The 21854-nt window shown below is 36.1% G+C and overlaps 4 protein-coding genes across 8 annotated transcripts in view; 2 read left to right on the top strand and 2 right to left on the bottom strand.

The window, feature by feature from the left end:
• The first annotated feature begins 798 nt into the window (after positions 1-798).
• On the top strand, positions 799-2262 carry LOC105212655 (chromobox protein homolog 1). Of its 3 annotated transcripts, none has more exons than XM_011184774.3 (4): positions 799-888; positions 1162-1281; positions 1341-1461; positions 1540-2262. In XM_011184774.3, the coding sequence occupies exons 2-4, from the start codon at positions 1219-1221 to the stop codon at positions 1863-1865; spliced, it is 510 nt and encodes a 169-aa protein (XP_011183076.1). In that variant the 5' UTR covers positions 799-888; positions 1162-1218; the 3' UTR covers positions 1866-2262. The 3 variants fall into 3 exon arrangements, with proteins under 3 accessions (XP_011183076.1, XP_011183075.1, XP_028896322.1); XM_011184773.3 differs by having other exon boundaries at positions 1092-1281; XM_029040489.2 differs by having other exon boundaries at positions 805-1281.
• Positions 2086-4639, bottom strand: LOC105212656 (N-acetylglucosamine-6-sulfatase). 3 transcript variants are annotated; one of them, XR_008471199.1, is made up of 5 exons: positions 4228-4639; positions 3652-4168; positions 2949-3592; positions 2650-2893; positions 2086-2535 (listed from the first exon to the last, which is right to left on the bottom strand). XR_008471199.1 is itself a non-coding variant. In XM_011184775.3 (4 exons), exons 1-4 carry the CDS (start codon positions 4474-4476, stop codon positions 2741-2743), a joined length of 1563 nt encoding a protein of 520 aa, XP_011183077.1. In that variant the 5' UTR covers positions 4477-4638; the 3' UTR covers positions 2573-2740. The 3 variants fall into 3 exon arrangements, 1 of the variants encoding a protein (XP_011183077.1); XR_008471200.1 differs by having other exon boundaries at positions 2086-2532; XM_011184775.3 differs by lacking the exon at positions 2086-2535 and having other exon boundaries at positions 2573-2893; positions 4228-4638.
• A 196-nt stretch (positions 4640-4835) lies between these two features.
• LOC105212657 (transmembrane emp24 domain-containing protein 2) lies at positions 4836-6131 on the bottom strand. The gene is made up of 4 exons (XM_029040488.2): positions 6011-6131; positions 5775-5952; positions 5372-5706; positions 4836-5307 (listed from the first exon to the last, which is right to left on the bottom strand). The coding sequence occupies exons 2-4, from the start codon at positions 5911-5913 to the stop codon at positions 5158-5160; spliced, it is 624 nt and encodes a 207-aa protein (XP_028896321.1). The 5' UTR covers positions 5914-5952; positions 6011-6131; the 3' UTR covers positions 4836-5157.
• Positions 6132-6580: 449 nt separating this feature from the next.
• The window catches only part of LOC105212741 (uncharacterized), a 172364-nt gene continuing 157090 nt past the window's right edge, over positions 6581-21854 (top strand). Inside the window, exons 1-2 of the mRNA XM_054230733.1 lie at positions 6581-8626; positions 9668-10267. The gene's annotated coding sequence lies outside the window, so the exon portion shown is untranslated. The remainder of the gene's footprint in view (positions 8627-9667; positions 10268-21854) is intronic.

Raw genomic sequence — 21854 nt, 5'->3', positions numbered from 1 at the left:
GCATTTAGATATGGGGAGAACCCCATTCAGAAATTTTGGAACAAAAAACAAAAATTATTTATAAATCTTTCTAAAAAAAATATATAATAAAAAAATTTACAATTTGTTTACGTAGTATTTTTGCGCTTCGCTCCTTTTTTCGCTTTATCTTTGCAAAAAGCGCCTCATTTTGCAATCGCGGCTAACTTCACTTTACGAAAACGGATTCGAAGAAAGGACAAAGATGACATGATACGAAACTCTTTATTCTGAGAGAGCGCTGTAAAAATCCACATTTTTTATAACATTTGACAATGATCCCGCTATGTAAAAAAATAAATTGGGCATTTTAGAAATAACTTTTGGGTATTTTAACTTTTAGATATTATTTTTAAATGCTCTGTTCCCTATTAGACCTATATCATATATATACTAACTTAAATATATTTATATACTAATTATAAATAATTAAGAAAATAAAAACATGATTTTTTATAAATTCATGCAACAAAATATATTAATTTATTAACATAAAATATATAATATATTAAATATAATGATGTCATTTGATATATTAGATATCATTTGTAACAAATAATAGCAAAAATAATAGTTTCACACAGTTTAATATTATCAGTGTATTTCCCTAAAATTATATTTCGCACTGATTTTGTCATATACTTTTATCGGTATTACTTCTGGCATCCCGCCTTTTCTGTCAAAAATTCCTTCAACTCGCATTGCTACCAACTTAAAATGAGAGATCAGGGAATTCGGTTTGAGGAAAAATGAGAGAGTTTCGTATCATGTCATCTTTGGAAAGGATAGTGAAAAAGACGCACATCAATACTAGATCGGAAAATTTCGTGAGAAAATTTATCCGTTTGGCTTAGAAATTGAATAGCAAAGGTAAAAATTCATGTTAAATTAAATACAGTAAACGTTCCATGGAAACTAAACGATAAAGTTACACCGCATGATTATTTATAACATCTATGTGGTTTGGCTTCGCTTCGTGTTTCCATAACGAACGGCACTGGATTGCATTTGCCAAAATTCGGCTGCATTGAATAGAGAGTCCTCAAAAATACTTTTTGTGTTTTTCCTACAAGTTGGTGTATTTGAAAGTTCACTTTCTTGTAAGAAATAATAGATTTTATATAAAAACACGTTAACTCGCAGTGAAGAAAACGACACAGCAGCGCCGCTATCAAAATCGCCAGCAACGACAACAACACTATGTCTGAAGCGGGCGAGTATTCTGTGGAACGCATTGAGGATAAACGCATATGCAATGGCAGAGTAAGTTGAGCAAGTTTTATTTGATTGGGCATACATATTCAACACGTTTCTGCTTGCAGACCGAGTATTTTTTAAAATGGAAAGGTTATCCGCGCAGTGAAAATTCATGGGAACCCGTCGAGAACCTTGATTGCCCTGATCTGATCTCAGCATTCGAGGAATCGTTGAAAACAAAGAAAGGTGAGCCAATGTGTTTAACATTAAAGTTGAATGGCAAATAAATTTGTGGAAAATTATTTGCTTTTACTAATTAAATAGAGAGCAAAAAACGCACCAGTAGCACGCCCGTGAACGATACAAAAGTCAAACGAAAAGCTGTCGAAGAGGAGCGAGAAAACCGACGCACAATGGGCTTTGAACGAGGTCTAGAACCATCTAAAATACTCGGAGCTACCGATTCATCGGGCGAGCTGATGTTCCTTATGAAATGGAAGGGCAGCGACGAAGCTGACTTAGTGCCGGCCATACAAGCCAATGTTAAATGCCCAGCGATAGTCATACAATTCTATGAGGAACGTCTTACTTGGCATACAGCTAACACGGAAGAGGATAGAAATTCAACCAGTAAAGAACCGACCGAGTAAGACACTAGTTTAAGGACTTTTAAGTGCAAACAGACAAGAAAACCACAAGAATTGCAAAATCAAATAAACTTATGTAGGTATTGCAATGATTGTTTCAGCATACACAGTAAATGAAACAAATGCAATACGAAGAACAAAGCGCGCAAGCGGCAAGAATCAATACAGACGTAGTGTTTAATTAAAAATAAAACTCGTTTTTATTCAACGATATACATATATAAAAACGTTCAAGCTGCAATTCAATCGAAAATATACATACTCTATGTAGTAATTTCGTTGTTTCGCAATGAGCACGCTCTTGTAGTAATATAGTTTTTTTAGTAAGCTGCGGTATAAGCTGAATCATAATTAAAATGAAATGTTGGTACTTTTTTTTAATAATTTTAATTTTTTTTTTTTAAATAACTCCAATAATATGGTTTGAAAAACCAACAAGTGAAATCATACAATAATTTCTATGAAGCATATTAACTTAAAAATAAAATAATTTAATTTTTATGATTACGTTCAGTGTTTAAGGACATAAATAAAATGAATTGACATGATATATCACATGAAACGAAGTCCAACATATATAAACATTACAATTAATAAAAATAGTTTTAGAGCTGAATGTGTCAGTGGTTGTGCTTTTCCATGTGGTCAGCGGCACGACAAAAACACATTACTGCTGGTATGCCCAATTATTAAAAAAACAACTTATGTAAATATTTTTTTATTTTTTTTTTGTTTTTATTTGAGCCTTAACAATAAAGCAAATACAGGCTATAAATTAACGACTTACGAGGCAACCCGAAAGTGTGCTATAACGAAAATTTATGCGAGCTGCAATCACAATTGGAGATCATTTTGTGCGCCTCACAATGGTTCAGCATTTAAATGTTGATATCATTGCATTGGCTACCGCTGCAACGCGTCAAGTTCGCCAATGCCAAACTATAAAAAGCGTGTTCAATGGGCAACAAATCATAGCCGATGTTATTGATTTGATGCGGATCATCGTTGACATCGTAAGCCTCAACGAAATTCTGAAATTTGAAACTTTTATTTATTGAAACAACAATCAACATATCAACTGGTCACCTCTCTGTCGTTGAATTCGCAAAACAGCCGATCAGTGTTGTCTCTAAATTGCCTCACACATGCATATGTATTATTCCAGGAATCTTGACAATGGCAATCCGCCACGGGCGTGCACTCGGACAAGTGGTCTTTCGGCGACCATGGACAACTGGGATTATAAGTGTCAGCGTTGCCTTCACCCCAATGCTGTATCAACACACTGCGCCGATAATCTTTCAACTGCTTACCGTCGCTCGCGCCTTGTAAGGCCACCTGTATTGACAAGCCATCCAACGGTGTGGGTGCATGCAGTGACGTCCACTCCAATATTGTCGGCATTAAATCTAGTAGCAACGTGGGTTGTGGCGCTACAGCACCTTGCGGTATGCTGGGTCCACGCATTAGCAGCGGTACGCGTATGTCGGTCTCATAGGGCTGACGCTTGTCCCAGGGTTGCGCGTGCTGGCCCATGTGATAGCCATTATCTGATGTGTATATTATATAAGTGTTGTCCAACTGCCGTTGACCATCCAATGTCTCAATGATTGCGGCCACCATTTCGTCGACGGCCAACAATGTTTCCCAGCGTTGGCGGTAGTAGTTGTCTAGTAATTTCAACGTTTCATTCGGTATAGGGCGTGTTGCTGCCACAAGCCAGTGCTTCTCTGAAATTTTACAAGGAAAATCAATTAATTTTATAACCAAAGCTGCACGGCAGCGTTACCCTGCGGCAATGGTACGCGATTGAAGTTGGGTGTGCGCAAAGCCTTAACATTGGCAAATGCGCCACGATGTCGCTCTGCTGGGGTGTGTGGTGCGTGAGGAGCAGGTGGTGCGATCATTGCGAAGAATGGCTGTTGCTTATTGCGTGTTTTCAGAAACTCCAACGCCTTGTCGCGCAACAGATCCGTTAAATAGGTGTCCGTGTAGCTAACGTTGCGTTCGTTCTCACGAAGCGTGTAGTTGTAGTAGCGCGAATTGCCATGTAAGCCATAGAATTGTGTCCAGCCCGGCGGCTTGCGTTCGCCGTGAAACTCATTCAAGTATTTGCCAGCGAAGAAGGTCTCATAACCGCCATCGTCTTGTAGCAGCACAGGCAGTGCGTGTGGCTCAATTTCTGTGCGCCAACGGTGGCCATTGCAGCCGCCGTTAACGGTGTTGTTGATAGTGCCATGATTGTGCGCATACGTGCCAGAGAGTAGGCTGGCGCGTGAGGGACAGCAGAGTGGTGAACTAGTGTACTGGTATAATGTGAAAGAAGTAATAATATTGTAGCGTGAGATGATTTGTTTATACCTACAGCATGGCTGAATTGTGCACCGGCTTTTGCGATTAACTTCTGCACCTGTCTCATCGGGGTCATGCCCTCCAGTGTAAGGTCTTGGTCATCGCTTAGAATAAGCAAAACGTTGGGTTTATCGTTCACTTCGCCGGCATTGGTGGGTGGCAAGGACACGCCTAGCAGGCATGCGACAATTGCCAAGGTCACTGACGGAATTCTTATGCGCAGCAGAACATCGACACCATTTTTGGCTGAATTTAATGCCATATTTGCTAATAATTGCTAATTTAAATAATTTCGCAGCTGCTTTTGTCTTCTATTAGTAACCACTTGTGAATCTCTAATGACTGCAAATAACCATCGTTGCGTTTTGTTTTTTCGCTATTTATGCACTTTGCAAAATAAACACAACAGAAAAGTAAATTGACATTGAAATTTAAGAGATAATCACTTTGAAGAGAGTGGACGTTGCAGTGTTGCCTGATCAGTTGAAATTAATTCTGTTAAAATTTTGATAAGTTTGTTTGAAGTTAAATTTTTTTGTAGAGAATATGTAAAATTCTTCTATTCTCCAATTCTGATGTATTTTCCTTGTTGGTCCAACAAGCCAAAGCGAAACACACTAGTTATAAGTCTTAAATTTATTTGCTCTAAAAAATATTCTGATATTACATGTTTGAATCAAATAAGAATGCGAGCCAATTTAACTTTTTTTCTGTCATTTACATAAAAATGCACAGGATGAGTGGATAGGATGGATGTCATAAAATCTTAACTTATATGCTGGAGCTCGTATTGCATGAATTATGAATTGGCTGCGATAAGCGCACCGATGCAGAAATAGACGTTTTATTACAACAAAATGGCAAACTAAAATGTTTGTAACTGGAGGTAAAGTGTCCACAAACTGCGCGCATCGTTAACGCCACACTCACTCTTTGCATGCATTTATACAACACGTTTCACTTCGAAGAAGCGTTTCAGGTAGTAAACTTGACCGATGGTCATCAGTACCAGCACCAGCGCTTCGAAAGTAGACCACAACACAACGCGTGAGTTGGTGCTCTCGTTGATGGAACGATGGATTTTGTCACGCACCTGTCAAAACAAAATTTGGATTAATAATAAAATATGTGCAACGCGGCAGTTACTCGGCACTTACATGCATGTATTCCTGTTCATGTTTGACACCCGTCAGTGTGCCTGACAATTGCTGAATCATGTCTTCCAACTTGGTATGACCAACCTCTTCCTCGCTAGGCGCACCCGCTGCACGATGCGGCGTGTCGCTCACCTCAATGGAGAACATCACCACCTTGGGTGTCATGCTGCTGCGCTCATTATTGAAGCAAACGCGATAGATACCCGTTGAGACGGTGGCAAAGGTATATTTGCCAGATGATTCCTTTTCACTCTCGTGTATGATATTATTATCTGGGCCGGTTATTTTGATATCGATATCGAGAAAACCGCCTTCGATCACCTCGAATGTGACGCCTGACATAAAAGTACAAACAACTTAGCAATAAACAACTAAAAGATCGTATTTGATTAAATATAATTACCGAATTTAGTGCCGCCTTCCACCTTCTCAAAGAAACATTCTTCATTGTGTGCGTCAACAGTGACGATGAACGCTTCGCTGGCACGCAGCAATTGCAGCAGCACTAGCGCACATAATGTGCCGAACAATTTGATATTCATAATCGTTTTGTTATGGTATAAATCTCAAATTGCCACAATCTACAAAATTAAACTGTATTAAAGAGATTCTTGCAGATTCTTAACGTTGAGCAAATACCAAATTAGAGGGGCCACGTATAAAAGCACCTTCACGGCAGTAGTTGTAGAAAAAATACACAGCAGTTGTCAAAGTGACGTAGAGATATTTGTACAATCAGTTGGTAGTACTGCGCGCGCACAGTGGGTTGTAGGGGCAATAGTTGATGTGTAAAATAGAAATGTGGATTTTGGAGATTTTAGAATCAAATTTGGATTAATAAAAATTATAAATTATATTTTTAATAATTTTTAGTTTAAATTAATATTTTTAAAAGTTAAAAATAATTAAATTAATTAAAATTATTATTAATTAAATTAATAATAGTAAAATAATTAACATAAACATTTGGATACAAAAATAAGGTTATGATAATTATACTTTCTTATTTTATAATTTTTATACTGCAATAAAATACAACAATTTTATTACAATAAAAATTGCTTTACACTAGCGTTAAGTTAACTCTAAAAATGCAATTAGACTCATTCACACTTTTCTGCCAATAATTGCATTAAAAATACTTCTGTCAGAATTTTGTAAACAATTTTATGAACCCAATTTATTTTAATTATATATTTTTTTTAATTATATTTTTTTCTTATTTTCAGTGGTGTTCTGCGTGCCTCAAACATTCCACACACGACGCCAGCTTCTTCAAATGATTGCGCGCCCGTGACCCCATTTTCGACAGAGTTATCACAATTAAAATAACCACTTTGAAGCTTAATGCTTGCCCAACAACAAACGAGATCAGCTGTTGACGCACCCACACACACACGCACCGCAGAAAAGTGGAAAACACAACTAGAGCAAAACGCCATCCACTCAATTAAGTGGGAGAGTTGTGTACAGAAACCTAGCACAAGCAGCAGTGAGGGGGGTGTAAACGTCAAAGCGGGCGAAAGTTGCGGCAGCTGCGCAGTGCCACCTTCATGTGGATGCAGCAAACACTGATAACTGGTCCATGACGTTTGGATGTTGTTGACTACAAGCGCGTTCATCCGGTTTATGTGTTCGCTGGAAAGTCTCCAAAGCATGGCAAAAGCATACACGCCGTGTGTTTGTGCGAGTGTCGGAAAACAGTCAACGGCGGATACACTTCGCTTGGCCAACATCCAGTGACTGCTAGTCGTGCGTATTCATTCGAGTTTGCTGGACCTTAGCGAGGACGAAGCAAATCTCAAACAAACAATCAATGAAAATCAAGTAGTTGCTCCTCACAAGAAACGTTGAAAGTGAACTGTGTGTATTGGCAAAAGGTGTGTATGGCGTATGGCCAAAAGTCAAGTAGTGCGAAAGGCATACAAAACGGAAGTTGTAATAAAACTTAACAATTAAATAAATTGTGAGTGCGAGCGAAGAGAGTGTGTGCGAAAGCGAATTATTTTTCGCTTCATACCGTTACTCGCATAAATCCCGTGTGTTTGACATTTGACGTTTGCTTGGAGAGTGTGTTAATATACTTGAGTGCTGCGAAAAATGTGTAAATTTTGTGAAAAACGCTGAATTATAAAGCATATCAGTGCTGAAAGTAGTGAACGCGCCTCGTACCACCCAAAAACGCAGCGCACCGGCGGACCAGCTTAAGCACGAAAGCGCATGAAATAAATAGTGCGCCACCCCGTGTGAAATCCTTATTAATGACACACATATTACAACAATGAACCACAATGCGCACAATAACAACAACAACAGCAAGCCAAATAACATGTAGTTGAACTCTATTAAGCAGAACAAATAACTGCGGCCAAAACTGATTGCAGTCGTTGGCTTAACGAACGCATTTGTGTGGCAGTGTGCAGCTGTGCAGTTGTTGTTGCGCGTACAACAATAAAGGAGTTGTTTGTGCCACAAGTATAAACGTTGTTGCCTCCTCCCATTGCGTGACTTGTGGGGTTTGGGTGTGAAGGCGTAGCAGCCGCAGGGACGCCGTGTGCGCTCACAGCAAAAGTGTAAATTATAAAACAGCAACGTCTGCAATAATCCTGTGAAATACACATGAAAATACAAATAAAAAATATACAAAAAAAATAAATAAATCAGCTTGCAAGCACGCAGCTGTAGTGAAGCGTAAGCCAATAAGTGCTGCTGTAAAAGTAAGGTTAAGTGATGTGTACATACACTTACGTGCCGCAAAGGAAACGAGCAAGAATCGAGAGTTGATCAAGTGAAGTGTAAAAGTAAATTGGCAAACAAAAGCATTTAAAATGAAGTTAAAGCGAGCAAGTGCAGAATTGTGCAAGTAAAGAAGTGCAAAAAAGTAGTGAAACGCCAAACCATCGTGTGTGTGCACGAGCAGAGCACAGGTGTGCTAGTGAAACGGTAAAAAACATACATACACACATATTCGGCACGCAGCTTCCGGTGTTTTCCAACCTACATATTTCCACAACTCACCCACCTGCCCACCTGCCCACCGACTGCATTGCCATTAAAATGCATGAATCGGCAAAAACAAACAGGTTGGAGCATGTGAGTTGCAAAAACAAAGAAAGTGGCATTTACTACTAAAGGGTTAGGTGTGAAAGTGTAAGCGTTTTTCGCCGTAAAGCCTGCAAGCAATTGTAACTAATAGTAAATTCTAGTGAAAAGCTGGTAATCATATAATGGTGTGCGGCTAATAAAGCTAATAAAGTGAGTAAATTTCTGTGTGTGGGTGTTTATAGCATAACATTAGGGTGTGCCTTTTATAAAGTGTTGCTTTTTGATGGTGTAAAACTGTTTAAAAAATTAGAAGAAATATATGAAATCAATAAAAAAAAAAAAATAATAATAATAATAATAATAATAATAATAATAATAATAATAATAATAATAATAATAATAATAATAATAATAATAATAAATAAATAAAATAATAATAATAATAATATAATAATAATAAATAAAAATAAATATTAAATTTTAAGAAATACATAAAGAAAATTGTTTAAAATTAATTAAATTAATTGCTAAAGTAAAGCTTATGTCTAAATTGAGGGATTTGCATATATTTTCGTTATTTAAGCATAAATTAAAAAAAAGAGTATCTAATATAAAAATAATTTTAATACAATTATAAATTAAATAATATAGGATTCTGAGCAAAAAAATATATAAAAATACTCAATTTATAAAAATATTATAATATATAAAAAGTGCATATGTACATACTATATATGTATAAAAGCGTAATAAAATTTTTTAGTTCATTTTAAAATGAAGCTAAAAAATTTTATTTAATAAAGACATAATTCTAATATGTACAATTCGAAATAATATAAAGTTAAATTCTAAGCAGAAGAATATGATAAATATGAATAAACTCAAAAATATGATATAATGATCTAAAACAATTTTTATAAAAGTTTTAAAATTTTCAAGTATTCTTATTTAAGCAATTTAATAGATTAAAAATAACTAAAAAAATTATTAAAAAATTAAAACTCACCTTATATTTCATAATTGAATTATTTTTTAATTAAATTCGATACAATTTTTTATTAAAACACCCAAACTAAACGAAAAATTTCACTTTAAGGCTAGTAATTTTGATAAAAAATATTTTTTGTGTTTTTTAAATAAATTTTCATATGTATTTGTTAAAGAGGGCAACACTTTATAAAAGGTCAACGCACTCCACGCTTGTGCTGTGTTTGTGAAACACCTTAAAGTTTCTCCTTCTCTCACAAATAGCTGGTGTCCGTAACATTAATGAAGCGTACTGTGTATAAAAACAAATGCAAAAGTTTAAAATACCCAGAATAAAGCAATAACAAATATTGCGATAAAAAACTAACGGTCGTGCACAAAAGTACCCGTCCCCAGTGTGTGACACAGACACTAAAAAGGTGTTGTTCGTGCCGGAAAAAATTGCAAACTTTACGCCAATGAAACTGTATACGACGAGTGCGATGAGCAGAAAAAAAGTTTGTGTAATTATGTGCAACACCTTTGTGCCAGCTACATGGCCTTATGTGCAACACGCCACGCGGCAAACAAACTAGTCACGCGTGCATATCCTGGTGGCGTACATACGTGGCAATAACAATAACAATAAAAAGGCGTACAACTGATACTTTTATGTTGAACATGTGCCGCGTTCGGACAGTAAATGAAGCGACTGTTGTGTGTGTAAAAAACAACAATAATAATAACAACAAATAAAGTAGTGACACATTACAGCACGCGTGTTGCAAGCGCGCTTTGACTGTTTGACTGTGACTTTGTGGCGCGCCTGTTGCTGGCCTAAATTTTATGAGCGACGCATGGAAATCCTCGCGGCTTTAACTACAGGTGAGTTCAAGCTTAATGTTAGTATATATATAATAAAAAAAGGGTTAATGTTTTGCCGTTGCTTATATCCTTATTGTGCTCTCTGTACTCTTTGTTATTATGTTATTTTGGGGCACGTGTTATTTTATAGCGGTACTATTTCTATTTCTGTTTCTATTTTTATGGGTGTCTTGCCATCCTTTTGTTTATTTATTTGCGTAAATCTTAAATTTATATGTATATGTTGTAATAACACTACTTGCCTCGCCCTCGCCCTTGCATTTGGCATGTTTGGGGAATTGCCACTTGTCGTGTAGGTTAAATAATGCCAACATTGACAGGCTTTGGCGTAAAAAATAATCAATCTTCCTGCCGACAGTGGCAAGTGTCAATTTCTACTTACAAGTACAAGATTTCGATAAAAGAAGCGAAGAAAAAGCAATAACAACAACAACAAAATAAGAAAAAACAACAATAAAAAATGGCGAAAAAACGCAAGCAATCAAACAGCCAATTCCACCAGGATTGACATTAATTTATACATTGAAGATTGAAAAGAAGAACGCCAACAGTGCGTGGGTGGGTGCGTGGATGCGTGTAGCGCTTGTAACGTACACGAAATGTTGTAAAAAGAAAATGAAAACGTTAAGTATGTGCATTAAAAATGAGCGGACCCATGTCGTAATGCTCATTCACGTTTTTTTTACGACAACAATGACGGCAAAACAGGTGCGGTGCGATGCGGTGTGGCATTCAACATGCGCTTGTAACGGGCGGTGAATCGATGAATGAATGAATAAAATAAAAAGAAAGTATCAATACGCGTGTTGTTGTTGTCAGCAGCAGCGGCAGAAGCACGTAATTTTCAACGCACTTGCTTATTGACAATCAATGCAAATTGCTGCAAGATGTCGTCGCCATATAAGTAGCATTCGAAGACTATCGTCGAACATATGCTGCATAATTGAAGCAGCTTATTGCCTGCTTAGCGACTTTTCGCTGGGCGTGTATATAAATAACGGCACAAAAGGCAAATTAAATGCAAATGTTTTGCATGAAAACAACATAAAACGGGCGGGGGAGGGAGGTAGATGGAGTTAGAAAGACAGCGTGGGAGAGAAGGAGAGGGTGATAGAAATAGAAGAGAGGTGGAAAAATGCTCTAGCTTTGCTTAGGCTGCCAAGCGTGTCGGCGTAATTTAACGGCGTTTTATGTTTATGTTTTATGCGACTACTTCGGAGTCAGAGCATAACGATGCATTACCTAGCCGCTGCATAAGCAATTTTATTGGGAATGTTCGAGAGCGTGCCTTACTGGTTACTTCTATTGTTTAGACGACGCTTTCCAGCTCTTCGAAAAGTTTCGGTTCTTAAGTTTTGATTTTCGGAAGTTGCTCTTACGCGCCAGCAATTTGTTTACCTTCGTAAGTTTTACAGTATGGCTCCCTTGACAATCCTAAATACTTAAATTACGAAAAGGTTCATATCAGTATATGCTCTGGCACTTATCATTCCCCAAGCGTAGTGACAGTGTTCGGTATATATACATACCTCTATATAGTACCAACAGTCTGCTCTCGCTCAGATTTTTATTTTTTAATTTAACACACATATTTTATAAGTTTAAACTCGTTGTTGACGCCACTTCCCGAACTTCTAAACTTTCCAACAGCATTTCCCCATAGCCGCGCCTTACTTGTTTACCGTTATGTTATCAGCGTCACATGCGGATAAACAGCTATGCGCTTACGCATTCACGCACGGAGCCTCTAGAGCCGCTGATTAGACACAGTGTAGTGTTTGTTGTTGTTGTTGCAAGACAGCGTTTAACATTACCCCGACCGACTTAGGTTGATACCTGTCTGCGAACTAAGCATTACCCAGCAGTGCGTATGCGTAAGAAGCGCGTTCCATCTAAGCGTTGTTGTTGTCGCGCGCATAGCCTACAGCCTTTAAGATACGCTTGGGAACTTCAGCTTTTTGCCTTCTCCACCTTCTCGGTCTTCCATTCTTGTACACTGTCAACCTTCGTGTGTAATCCAACGAAGTTTTCGCAAAATCGTTTGCTCCTGTGTGGAGTGCGGGTACGGTACGAGGTGAGGCGGGCATTAGCGATAAAAGTCATAAATTTTTATACACCAAAATATTTGTTTTTATTGTGCGGCGTTGCCACCTGCCGGAAAAGCGACACCCCAATGCTTGCGTGTATTCACGGCACTGAAGAGCCTCTCTCCAGCACCGCGCACACACATGTACGTGCCCATTATCAGCACTCACATCAGCGCTCTCGTGCGCTACACATGTGTTGTTGTTGTTGGTTGTTGGCTACGGTTGCCTACCTTTTCACACCGTTAAACTAATAATCTTGCCGCCGCCGCTGCCGTTGCGTAGGTGTTTTTGGGGCTTTGACAAATGTGCCTAGCTTAATGCGGTCAATTTAGTGGGGGCTGCCTGGCGTAAGATTTTCTCGGCGGATTGGCAGCAGTCTTTAGCGAATTGAAATCCCAATTCGCATGGCTCATTGTACGCACCCGCACTTGATTTATGTCAAGAAATTTCTCAATAAAATTAAATTTATTAATTTTCGCCTTCTTGCAACGGAAGCGGAGCGCGGCAGCGTGCGCGTCAGCCACGTTGTATTGTCAAACCGAGCGCGTCATTACCATAAATCGCTATGCAATCTTTATAAATCGTCTATGTGGCGGGGTCATAAAAAACTTTGCAGCAGCCATTGCTTGGGAACGGTGGTGGTGTGATTCGCTCTTGCTCTTACTCTTCTTGGAAGGAAATGTTTATTTTTGTGTACAATATTTCAATGCTTAATGCGTTAGTGAGCTGGCACTGTGAGTGAATTAAATTCGGTTGGAACGTTAGAAGAGTAGACGAGATAGAAAGAATCGATTTCCGATTTAAAGAGTCGACCGAAGAGAAGTCAAGAAAAAATGGTATTTAAGTGGAAATGACGTAAAATCGATGAAAAAATATGAATTTGGTTTTCAATACAACACTGACATGTCAAATTTAATCACAGCTGACACTCTCTGTATTCTTTACAGCTGTCAAAATGACCACAGAACTGTCAAAAATTCAGTTTAAAATCTAAAAATTGTATAAAATACAGCCTCTACGGAAATGAGTTGCTTAAAATTTATCTGTTTTTGATGTTTGCCAAGATCAAATTAAGCGAAAATAAATATAACAGTTAACTAAGAGTCTTAATAAGGCACCGACATTATTCCAGTTCGATCTTGCCTTCGTAGAACTTTCTTTGGTTTGACGAAAATTCACTGGGCTTGCAGAGAGTTCCCCACTTACAAAAAGTCGCTATCCTTGCCAAAGTTTTGTGACATTTGTTCCAATCTCTCTCGAATGATTGACCTCAAAGTGATCTCACCTTAGATTATTGTATAGTAGATGGCCAAAGCAGTCCCTTTAGGGTATTTTTTCAAAAATTGGTTCCTCATACTTTCTTTGAGGCCTTCTCCTTCCTTTATTTAAAGAACAAGTCGACTAAGTAACCCGTTTGCGATTTTTTTCGAATCTTGGTAACTTATTCTCACTTAGAGTCCCTATTCTTCTTTTGTTTAGGACGTAACGAATCAGTACTTTGCTGTCAAAATCACGCAAAGAAAGTAACTGTTACGAAACTGTCATAATCTCAATTTCTATTAAGCTTTTGGATACAAATAGTTCGCCACAACCAATTCTAGAGTTCGTTGACTTTGTGATCGTCTCAATGAAGTCATCCTTTGTTTTGACAAGTGCAAACAATAAATACGAAAATCTGTCGTGAGCGCTTTGCAACTAAGAACCTTTTCGCAACCAGTGTTACCATACTGCCAATATGTTTATGTAATTAATTTTTCATTTGAAAAACAAAAAAAAGAATATCTTACAAGTTAGATAAAGTTACATAAGCGGATCAAATTAAGCTACACACAATTCCCCCGCTTCCGAAACAGCGGTGCAACACTCATGGAAGCTCGGTATCTCTCTCCCTCTCACTCTTTCTCGGTCATTTTGTTGACAAATGTCTTTTTTGGTTTTAAATATGCAAATTATGCAGACATATCTATTACCCAAACCAAGTGACCGCAGCGTAGCTGATGGATTACCTATTAAAAAAGTTTCGCCGTTTGTGTGTAATTTTGCGTTGAGAGAGAGATCGCGTGGGTTGCTGTTGGGGGCTCAGAGTATAACTTGTGGTTGTATAACTGTCGACCGTCGACCTTCGTACCGTTGTTATGTTACGCTGTTGTTTACTTAGACATCCGTTGCGGTAATGCCACGAAATCTAATCAACTCCCATTTGTATGATAACAACTTGCATATTACTTTTGTTGTTGTTGTTTTGGCTTTGTTGTTCTCTCGTCGTTGTTCCATGTAAATTCGTACTTATTCTAGTCCATAATTACGTTTATCCTTTGAAAGCACGAAAGCGTTTTAAATTTAAACGCATTACGAAAGCTGTCTGTCATTTAAGCATTTGGCGGAACAAGTTAGTTAGTCGGTCGGTCAGAAGTTGGCGCGTGTCGCCCCCCTTGCTCTGCGCACACATTTTACGGACTCTTTCTTTTAGCTAATTATAAAATTTACATTTTTGTCTACTTTCCTTGCTGCTGTGCTGTCTGCGAAAGTTGGGGAGTTTCCTTTTTTATTTGGAGAAATCTTTGAGGAGAGCTTATGAAGATCTTTCTTTCAGAAGCGGACTTAGTTAATACTTGGAAACATCTGTTGAGTGTAAAAGGTTCTTCGTATAATATTATTATAGTCTTTTAAAGCCTCAAAGTCAGGTCCCGATAAATTTTTTGGAACCGACGTGTGTGGAAGTATAAAGACAAGCTATGTAATGAAAGAAAATTGCTATCTCCCTCTCTCCCTTTGGCTTCTTGTTTTTAAAGATGCTTATTATCCTATTTGTTTAACTATTTTCCTCAATACGGAAGAATCAAAGTAGGTCAGTAGGGTTTACCGTCTTTGTAACACGAATCTTTCCATGCTTGACCCAAATAAATGTTTAATGCTCTCCACACTCTTCGTATAATTTCTCATATTTACACCGTCAATTTGTTGCTAATGACTTCCAATTCTCCATCTCCGCTCTCCAGGTCATTCTACAGTCTAAATGACCCGAAATTCTATTAGTAAGTTCATTGTAAAATTTTATCAAGTTTGATTGTCGTTATTTACAAGCATTGCACTCACACCCTGCAAGCATATACGAGTACCCTCTATAATCTTGATTGAAGCCCGTTTGAGGTTATTATTTGCTGCTTTTAACCCAACAGCTATTTATACATTTTTTTTGAGGCACTTAAGTGGCTCAACCTTTTCGTCGTTATTTAATTTTGTCAAAAATTTGCTACGGCCACATTTTGAGCACAGATAAATTCTTTAATTAAAAGTGGGTATGTTTGTAGAAAGAATGCCCAAAAAATTCGGCTAAAAATAAGGCTAACGAAGCGAATGAAGTGTTGTGTATTAAAGGGTCAATTTGAGAGTTGAAAAGCACATTTATTGTACACTTAAAAAAATTGAAACACAGTATTTGAAAATTCATGCTATGATTGACGTTTGTATAAAGCGTGATTGATGATTGATATGTGTAAAAAAATGTTAGTTTATTTTCAATAACAAGCGTGTGTTAAGCCATGATAATCTGAACTATTTTTTCAACATGATTGATTGAAATAAATTTGATTGATGCACAATTTTGAGCATAAATACAGAGAAATTTAATTGTTTGAAATTGATGTTAATGCTATGTTATACACTAAGAACACAATTTTGAAATTCAAATATGCTTGATCATGATTGAAAGGGTGTTTAAACATACCAAACCTTATTTAAATAATACTCGAAGTAGATTCCACAACTTAATATTTATGTCAAACGTTTTGGTTCACTTGATGATCCAATGTTATGCTTGAAGACATGATTGATGATGAATAATAAGTGTTTAAAACATATTTTACCTGCTTTTGAAGACTTGTATAAATTAATAATTAAAACTTTGCTTATGCGTGGTCGAAATTATGCTTGAGAGCTTTTTTTGAAGATTGACAGCTGTTTTCATAGGCTAAAAAGCTTAATATTAAGCTTAAATGTTATGAATGTATATTTTTTGTAAAATGATGCTTGTGATTGTGATTGAACACCTCAAGCACATTGCCTTGAATGTTAAAATTAAAAATTTAATCTAATCATTTTCGTCAGTGCAGAAATAATGCCATTCGACAAATAATGGCAGCTTCCTTCTGTCAGTCAATGAGCATGTTATACCTGACTAAGTGGCTTATTTTAAACAGGTTAAATTTGTATGCAACCTTTCTTGAAATCCCAAAAGGATATTTATTGTGGAAAATACAAATCTTTGTTTATTTGCATACTTTTGGGCGCGCGTGTGTTTGCCTACATATACTTCAGAAGAAACCTTAAACACTTTAATAGTGACTGCTAAGGATAAGCAGCCTATACTATCCAAAGGTTTGAAGTAAATTCGTTGTTATGGCAATTTAATAAGCCGAAAAAAAACGAAAAATAAATAATACTAAATAGCTTACGTGAAGCCGCATGAAATGACCAAAGGATTTGGTTACACAAAGTAATAAATGAAAACGAAATGACAAAGAAGAAAGTATAAATAAATAAATAAAATAAAAATGTTTCATCATCGAAAAGCCATTGCGCCTTTGAGCGAACAATCGCACAGCGCCAACTGTCAAAGTGGCGTGTAAGCGGTGAGATAAGAGGTAAACGACGGCGCACAGATGGAAAGCAGTTAAGAAACAAGAAAAGTGAAAGTAGAACGAAGTGAAACAAACATAAAGAACTAAGATAAATAAAGTGGCCAACACGCAACTACAGAATGCGTGTGGCATAGTAAATGTGGGCCATTACCGTTACACACACAAACATAAATACAACACACAAGCAATATGACCGTAAACACACAGTGTTGCTGTTGTTCAAGCATACGCGCCAAGCATAAGCACACAACCATGATTGGTGGCCTTTGTTGCTGCTGCTTCTGCTGCTGTGGTGGCTAATGATGGCCAGCATCTAGCATCTGACTACTCTAGTATTTCATTTGTTTGTTTATTTTCACTTAAGCCTGTTGTTGTTATTGTAGTAGCTGTTGTTTACATGTCCGAAAAGTTTGGCACTTGCGACTATAACTGCCGTAATTTTTGACGGAAGTTGTAATTCATTTGGCCTTAATTGGATTGGAGTGTAACTAATTTCATAGTTTGGATGAGTGGCGTTCTTGAAATGAATGCCTTCGAAAGGTGGTGACGGTGGATAGTGGTTGTTGCGTAGTTTGGGCACTCAAACATTGCACAAGCTAGAGAATAAAGGAGCTTTCCAAAATGTATTAGATAACAGTAGTTGATGTTCAATTAAAAAGTATCGTTTGCAAGCTGCATTCAAACATATTGTGATAAGTGGCTTGCTTGATGTTCATTGTAGACATTTCTGATCATTGATTGATATCTATTGGTGGTAACTATATTTTTAAATGTATTTTCGAACATTTATAATAATTTTTAGGTTTCATTGAACGTGCTTGATGTTCATTGTTTACATATTTGACTAGTGATTGGCAGCTATTATTGATAAAACTATTATTAAATTAATTTTCGACCATTTCTAATTGTTTTTAGGTTAGCTTGAACATGCTTGATGTGCATTGTAGACATTTTTGAGTAGTAATTGATACCTATTCTTTATAACACTACCTTTAAATGTATTTTCTGCCACTTCTAATAGTTTTTACGTTTGATTGAGTATGCTTGTTGTTAGTATTTTGAAATTTTTGACCAGAGTTTGATATCTATTGTAAATAAAACTATTACTAATTGGATTTTCGACCTTTTCTAATAGCTTGTTGGTTTTATTGAACATGCTTGAACGTTTATTTATAGTGTGAGGAGCATGACAAGAGTTCTTTGTTCCTATAGTATACCATCTAAATTTATTAGATTCCTCCTAAATTGTCTTTTATTGCGCAATCACATTTGTGTAACATTAAATAAATAACATCGTAACGTCCCCATTTGCTTGAGGGTCAACTTGTGGGTATTAAGAAAATTCAATTATTCAATTGTCGCCTACTGATGCTCTCATTCTGCCGGGTGTATGTACCTTCTTAACTCAAAGGCTAGCTGACCTAAGGTATTTCATTGCTGTTTGTCCATATCATTTACACCAAGCCAACGCATTTACATACCTACACACAAGTGCGTCCGTGGAAGTTAGAAATTAATTAAAATACCCATCGTCATTAATATTAAAATGAGGTTGGCCATTGAAAATTGACACTGTTGCCGTGGCAGTAGTTGCTTAGTAGGAGCAGAGAAGCGAGGTGTGCGAAAGTGTGATAATGTTGTGTTAAAAATTAATGATATGTGGCTTTTACGCAATCACGTGGCAAACAATAGAGATGGACAAGCTTACAAAAAGGTCGAAATGAGGGCGCTGCGAAACTGGGATATTGCGGGAAAGGTGTGATAAACCATACGCACGTGTGAAAATGTCGTAAGAAGATTATAAAACTGTGGCTTTCGGTATATGTTATGTACATTTTATTATCACTAATTATTTTGCTTGATTGTTGCTGCGTATGTGTTGTTCAATCATTGAATATGACTTTTAATCATGTAAGTAACGGGCGAATGTGTAGAAATTTCAATGAATAATATTATAAATATGTAAACTAATTTATAAATGCATCAAGCATGCATATAGCAATTTCAATCATGCTCAAAAATGATTTTTTGAAAAATTCATATATTAACTAAATTAACTGTATAAACTTGTGAAATCAATAAGTTTATGCTGAAAAGGTAATACTCGCGGTTGTCAATCACTTTTTTTTTTGAAATATTTAATCAAAAATTTTTAGTATTGATTGAACCGCATTATTTGCCTGCATAGCATGCATTTAGCTTTGCCAATCATCAACGTTTATTTGCTATTTCACCCATCTACGTTGAGAATCAAACACTCAATCATTGTCCGTCATCAACAATCATTGTCAATCATCGCCAACCATACGTATACATTACAATTTTATTTGCCAGCATGCAATTGCTGTAATTTTTTATTGAAATATTTATAGCGCTCTTAAAGAATTTAAGCGTAATCGCCAACAATCAGCTTCAATCAAGCAACAAGCATAGAATTATAGTTTTCGAATGTATTACGATTTTAATGCGCGCACAAAAACTTGAAATTGATTTTTGTTGGATAATAAGTGCTAACGGTACTTTACACTCAACTAAAGCCATAAATTGTTACAACACCTATAATAACAAATATTGAAAAATGGAAAAAATAATAAAAAAGTAGTTTGAGTCAAAAAATAAAAAGAACAAAAATTATAAAAAATTTTGCTCATTAGCAGTTTAAATCGCTTTGGATCGCTGGTGTTTAATAATTACGCAACAAGCATGCGTAATAAATTATATGTCACTTCATGATTGTCATGAAACTTAATCACATTTTTTTGTGGACATGAATGTTGTTTTTGTTTTGTTTTTTTTTTGTTTTTATGGCTTGAGATGTGTTTGTATGTTTGTAGTTGTGCAAATTGAAAACTGTCATTAATGAATTTTTATGAGCAAGCTATTAGCTTGATTGAAATGAGATTGCGAAACAAGCGCAAAAGAATTAATAACAATAAAGCGCTTATGCAACACTAAATACACACAGCAGTCGAATTAAATTTAAAAAATTATATATTTTTCTATATGTATGCCGATATTTTGCGCAAACAACGGCACACCCGCATCAGTGTGACATGTCATTAATATTAATGCGTGGTCATTATGTAAAATATTTTAACAAATTAAATTTCCGCCCCACCACGATTGACTTGCACACAGCACTTGAAAATTATGTTAAACTTCGTTAGAAATTTGTTTTCTGTTTCTTCTTTTGCTAAATAATCTTCATTTTAATTTCCCAAATGATTTCTGTTCAATCACAGCAAGCTGCAACAGACAAATTGCGAATATTTCGCTGTGATTGTTTTAAGTGCCCGCAATAAATCAAATTAATTGCTCTGCAAATTTATCAAATCGTTCAAGCAAAGTTCAATTCCATGTCCAATGCGAACAAGTAACAAGTTTTCTTTGTGCTTTCTTCCTTCAAATGCTAAAAATAACTAATCACCGAAGTGTAAATAATTACGCTGCCACTAATAGCTGCGCTGATGTTTTTTCATATTTTTAGTCTGTTTGTAAAATTTGTCCACAGCCGCCAAAACCACCACAACCACAAATTTCAAATTTAGAAAATTTATTTACTCCTACTTGCGGCGTCCATTTTCTAATTACAAATAACTTTCGCTGCTTTGCTCTGCAGTGACGCTGCTTGACAGTTGTTGTCATTGTCAGCATTGTTGTGCGATTGACGACTTTGACATTGACAACTGTGGTGATTGGGGTAGCCAGATGGCGCCAATGATTGTGAGTTTTTGCGCGCATAATGAGTGCTCACTATTTTACACTGGAAGAAATACAGCAAGAGTGTGGAAACACTAAAATATTAGTTCAAGTAAATTACGCAAGCATGCAAGCATTTATAGTTTTTAGTAATTAGTATTTTAGTAATTTAATTTTAAAACCATGTTCATTTTATTTCATTTAGTTAAAATTTTCGTAAGAATAAAGATTAAAGTAAAGATTTTTGCTTTTATCGCTTGACAAGCAATTATAATAATGTTCAAGCACATTCAAGCATTCTAAATATCTAGTTATTGTGATTTATTTAAGAGAAAACACTAAGCTTGTATGTATGTATTTATAAGAATGCTGAAATTATGCCATCAATCATTGCCAAGCATAATAAATAAAACACTGAATGAAATAAAACAATTCGGCATAGATGTTGAGCTGATAGAACAGTGCTACAGCAAGCATTTAAGCACTCTAAGTCCATTGATTTCGCGATTTTTATGAGCTATAAATCATATAAAATTTAAAATTTTCATCAAGCATGTTTTATTTGCGTAAAAATATATAAACATTTGAACTAATTGCTATAAAAGGTTTTTTAATAGTAATAATAGTCTTCAAGAATAATTTTTATGCGTCAATCATGTATGAAAAATATTATAAAATTAGTTTAGTAGTGATTAAATAGTAATTTTACTATATCTAACAATACTATGTTTACCCAGTGATCATTCAAGCACTTTTAAGAAGCTTCAAGCATGACAATTTTGCACTAAAATAATTGAAAGAGTCTAATATTTGTTAAAGATTTTATTGGAATCAAAATTTGAAAGCTTTTCGCACTCAAATCATAAATCTTAATGTATTTCTCTCAATCATGTGAAAAATATATTTAAAGCTTACTTCAATCAAATCTTACACGGCACAGTGTAGCACAATACCGAAAAATTTAAGAACTATTGTAAAATTTGTTATCTTTTCTATATTTTTTTTTGTTCAAGCACACCCTCCAACTCATTTGACCTTCAACTAGTCACCCTCGCCGTTTTTACTAAATATCTCATCAGTGTCAGGCATCTATGCCCTGTCATGCTCCAATGCTTCCAACATACAATGCGTGTGTGCGTCAGCCGACAGGCTCTGTGCATG

Source organism: Zeugodacus cucurbitae, chromosome 5 (assembly GCF_028554725.1).
Source record: "Zeugodacus cucurbitae isolate PBARC_wt_2022May chromosome 5, idZeuCucr1.2, whole genome shotgun sequence".
Classification (NCBI taxonomy): domain Eukaryota; kingdom Metazoa; phylum Arthropoda; class Insecta; order Diptera; family Tephritidae; genus Zeugodacus; species Zeugodacus cucurbitae.
Note: the sequence above shows the minus strand (reverse complement) of the source record. Positions and strands in the feature narration are given on the sequence as shown.

Excerpts from the sequence above, each read along its gene's own strand:
- LOC105212655 (XM_011184774.3), top strand. The coding sequence starts at position 1,219 with ATGTCTGAAGCGGGCGAGTATTCTGTGGAACGCATTGAGGATAAACGC. Across the intron at positions 1,282-1,340 it reads AACGCATATGCAATGGCAGA|ACCGAGTATTTTTTAAAATG; the intron begins GTAAGTTGAGCA and ends TTCTGCTTGCAG. Across the intron at positions 1,462-1,539 it reads ATCGTTGAAAACAAAGAAAG|AGAGCAAAAAACGCACCAGT; the intron begins GTGAGCCAATGT and ends CTAATTAAATAG.
- LOC105212657 (XM_029040488.2), bottom strand. The coding sequence starts at position 5,913 with ATGAATATCAAATTGTTCGGCACATTATGTGCGCTAGTGCTGCTGCAA. Across the intron at positions 5,707-5,774 it reads GGAAGGCGGCACTAAATTCG|GCGTCACATTCGAGGTGATC; the intron begins GTAATTATATTT and ends CTTTTATGTCAG. Across the intron at positions 5,308-5,371 it reads ATGAACAGGAATACATGCAT|GTGCGTGACAAAATCCATCG; the intron begins GTAAGTGCCGAG and ends TTGTTTTGACAG.
- LOC105212656 (XM_011184775.3), bottom strand. The coding sequence starts at position 4,476 with ATGGCATTAAATTCAGCCAAAAATGGTGTCGATGTTCTGCTGCGCATA. Across the intron at positions 4,169-4,227 it reads GTGCACAATTCAGCCATGCT|TACACTAGTTCACCACTCTG; the intron begins GTAGGTATAAAC and ends ACATTATACCAG. Across the intron at positions 2,894-2,948 it reads GCGAATTCAACGACAGAGAG|AATTTCGTTGAGGCTTACGA; the intron begins GTGACCAGTTGA and ends TTCAAATTTCAG.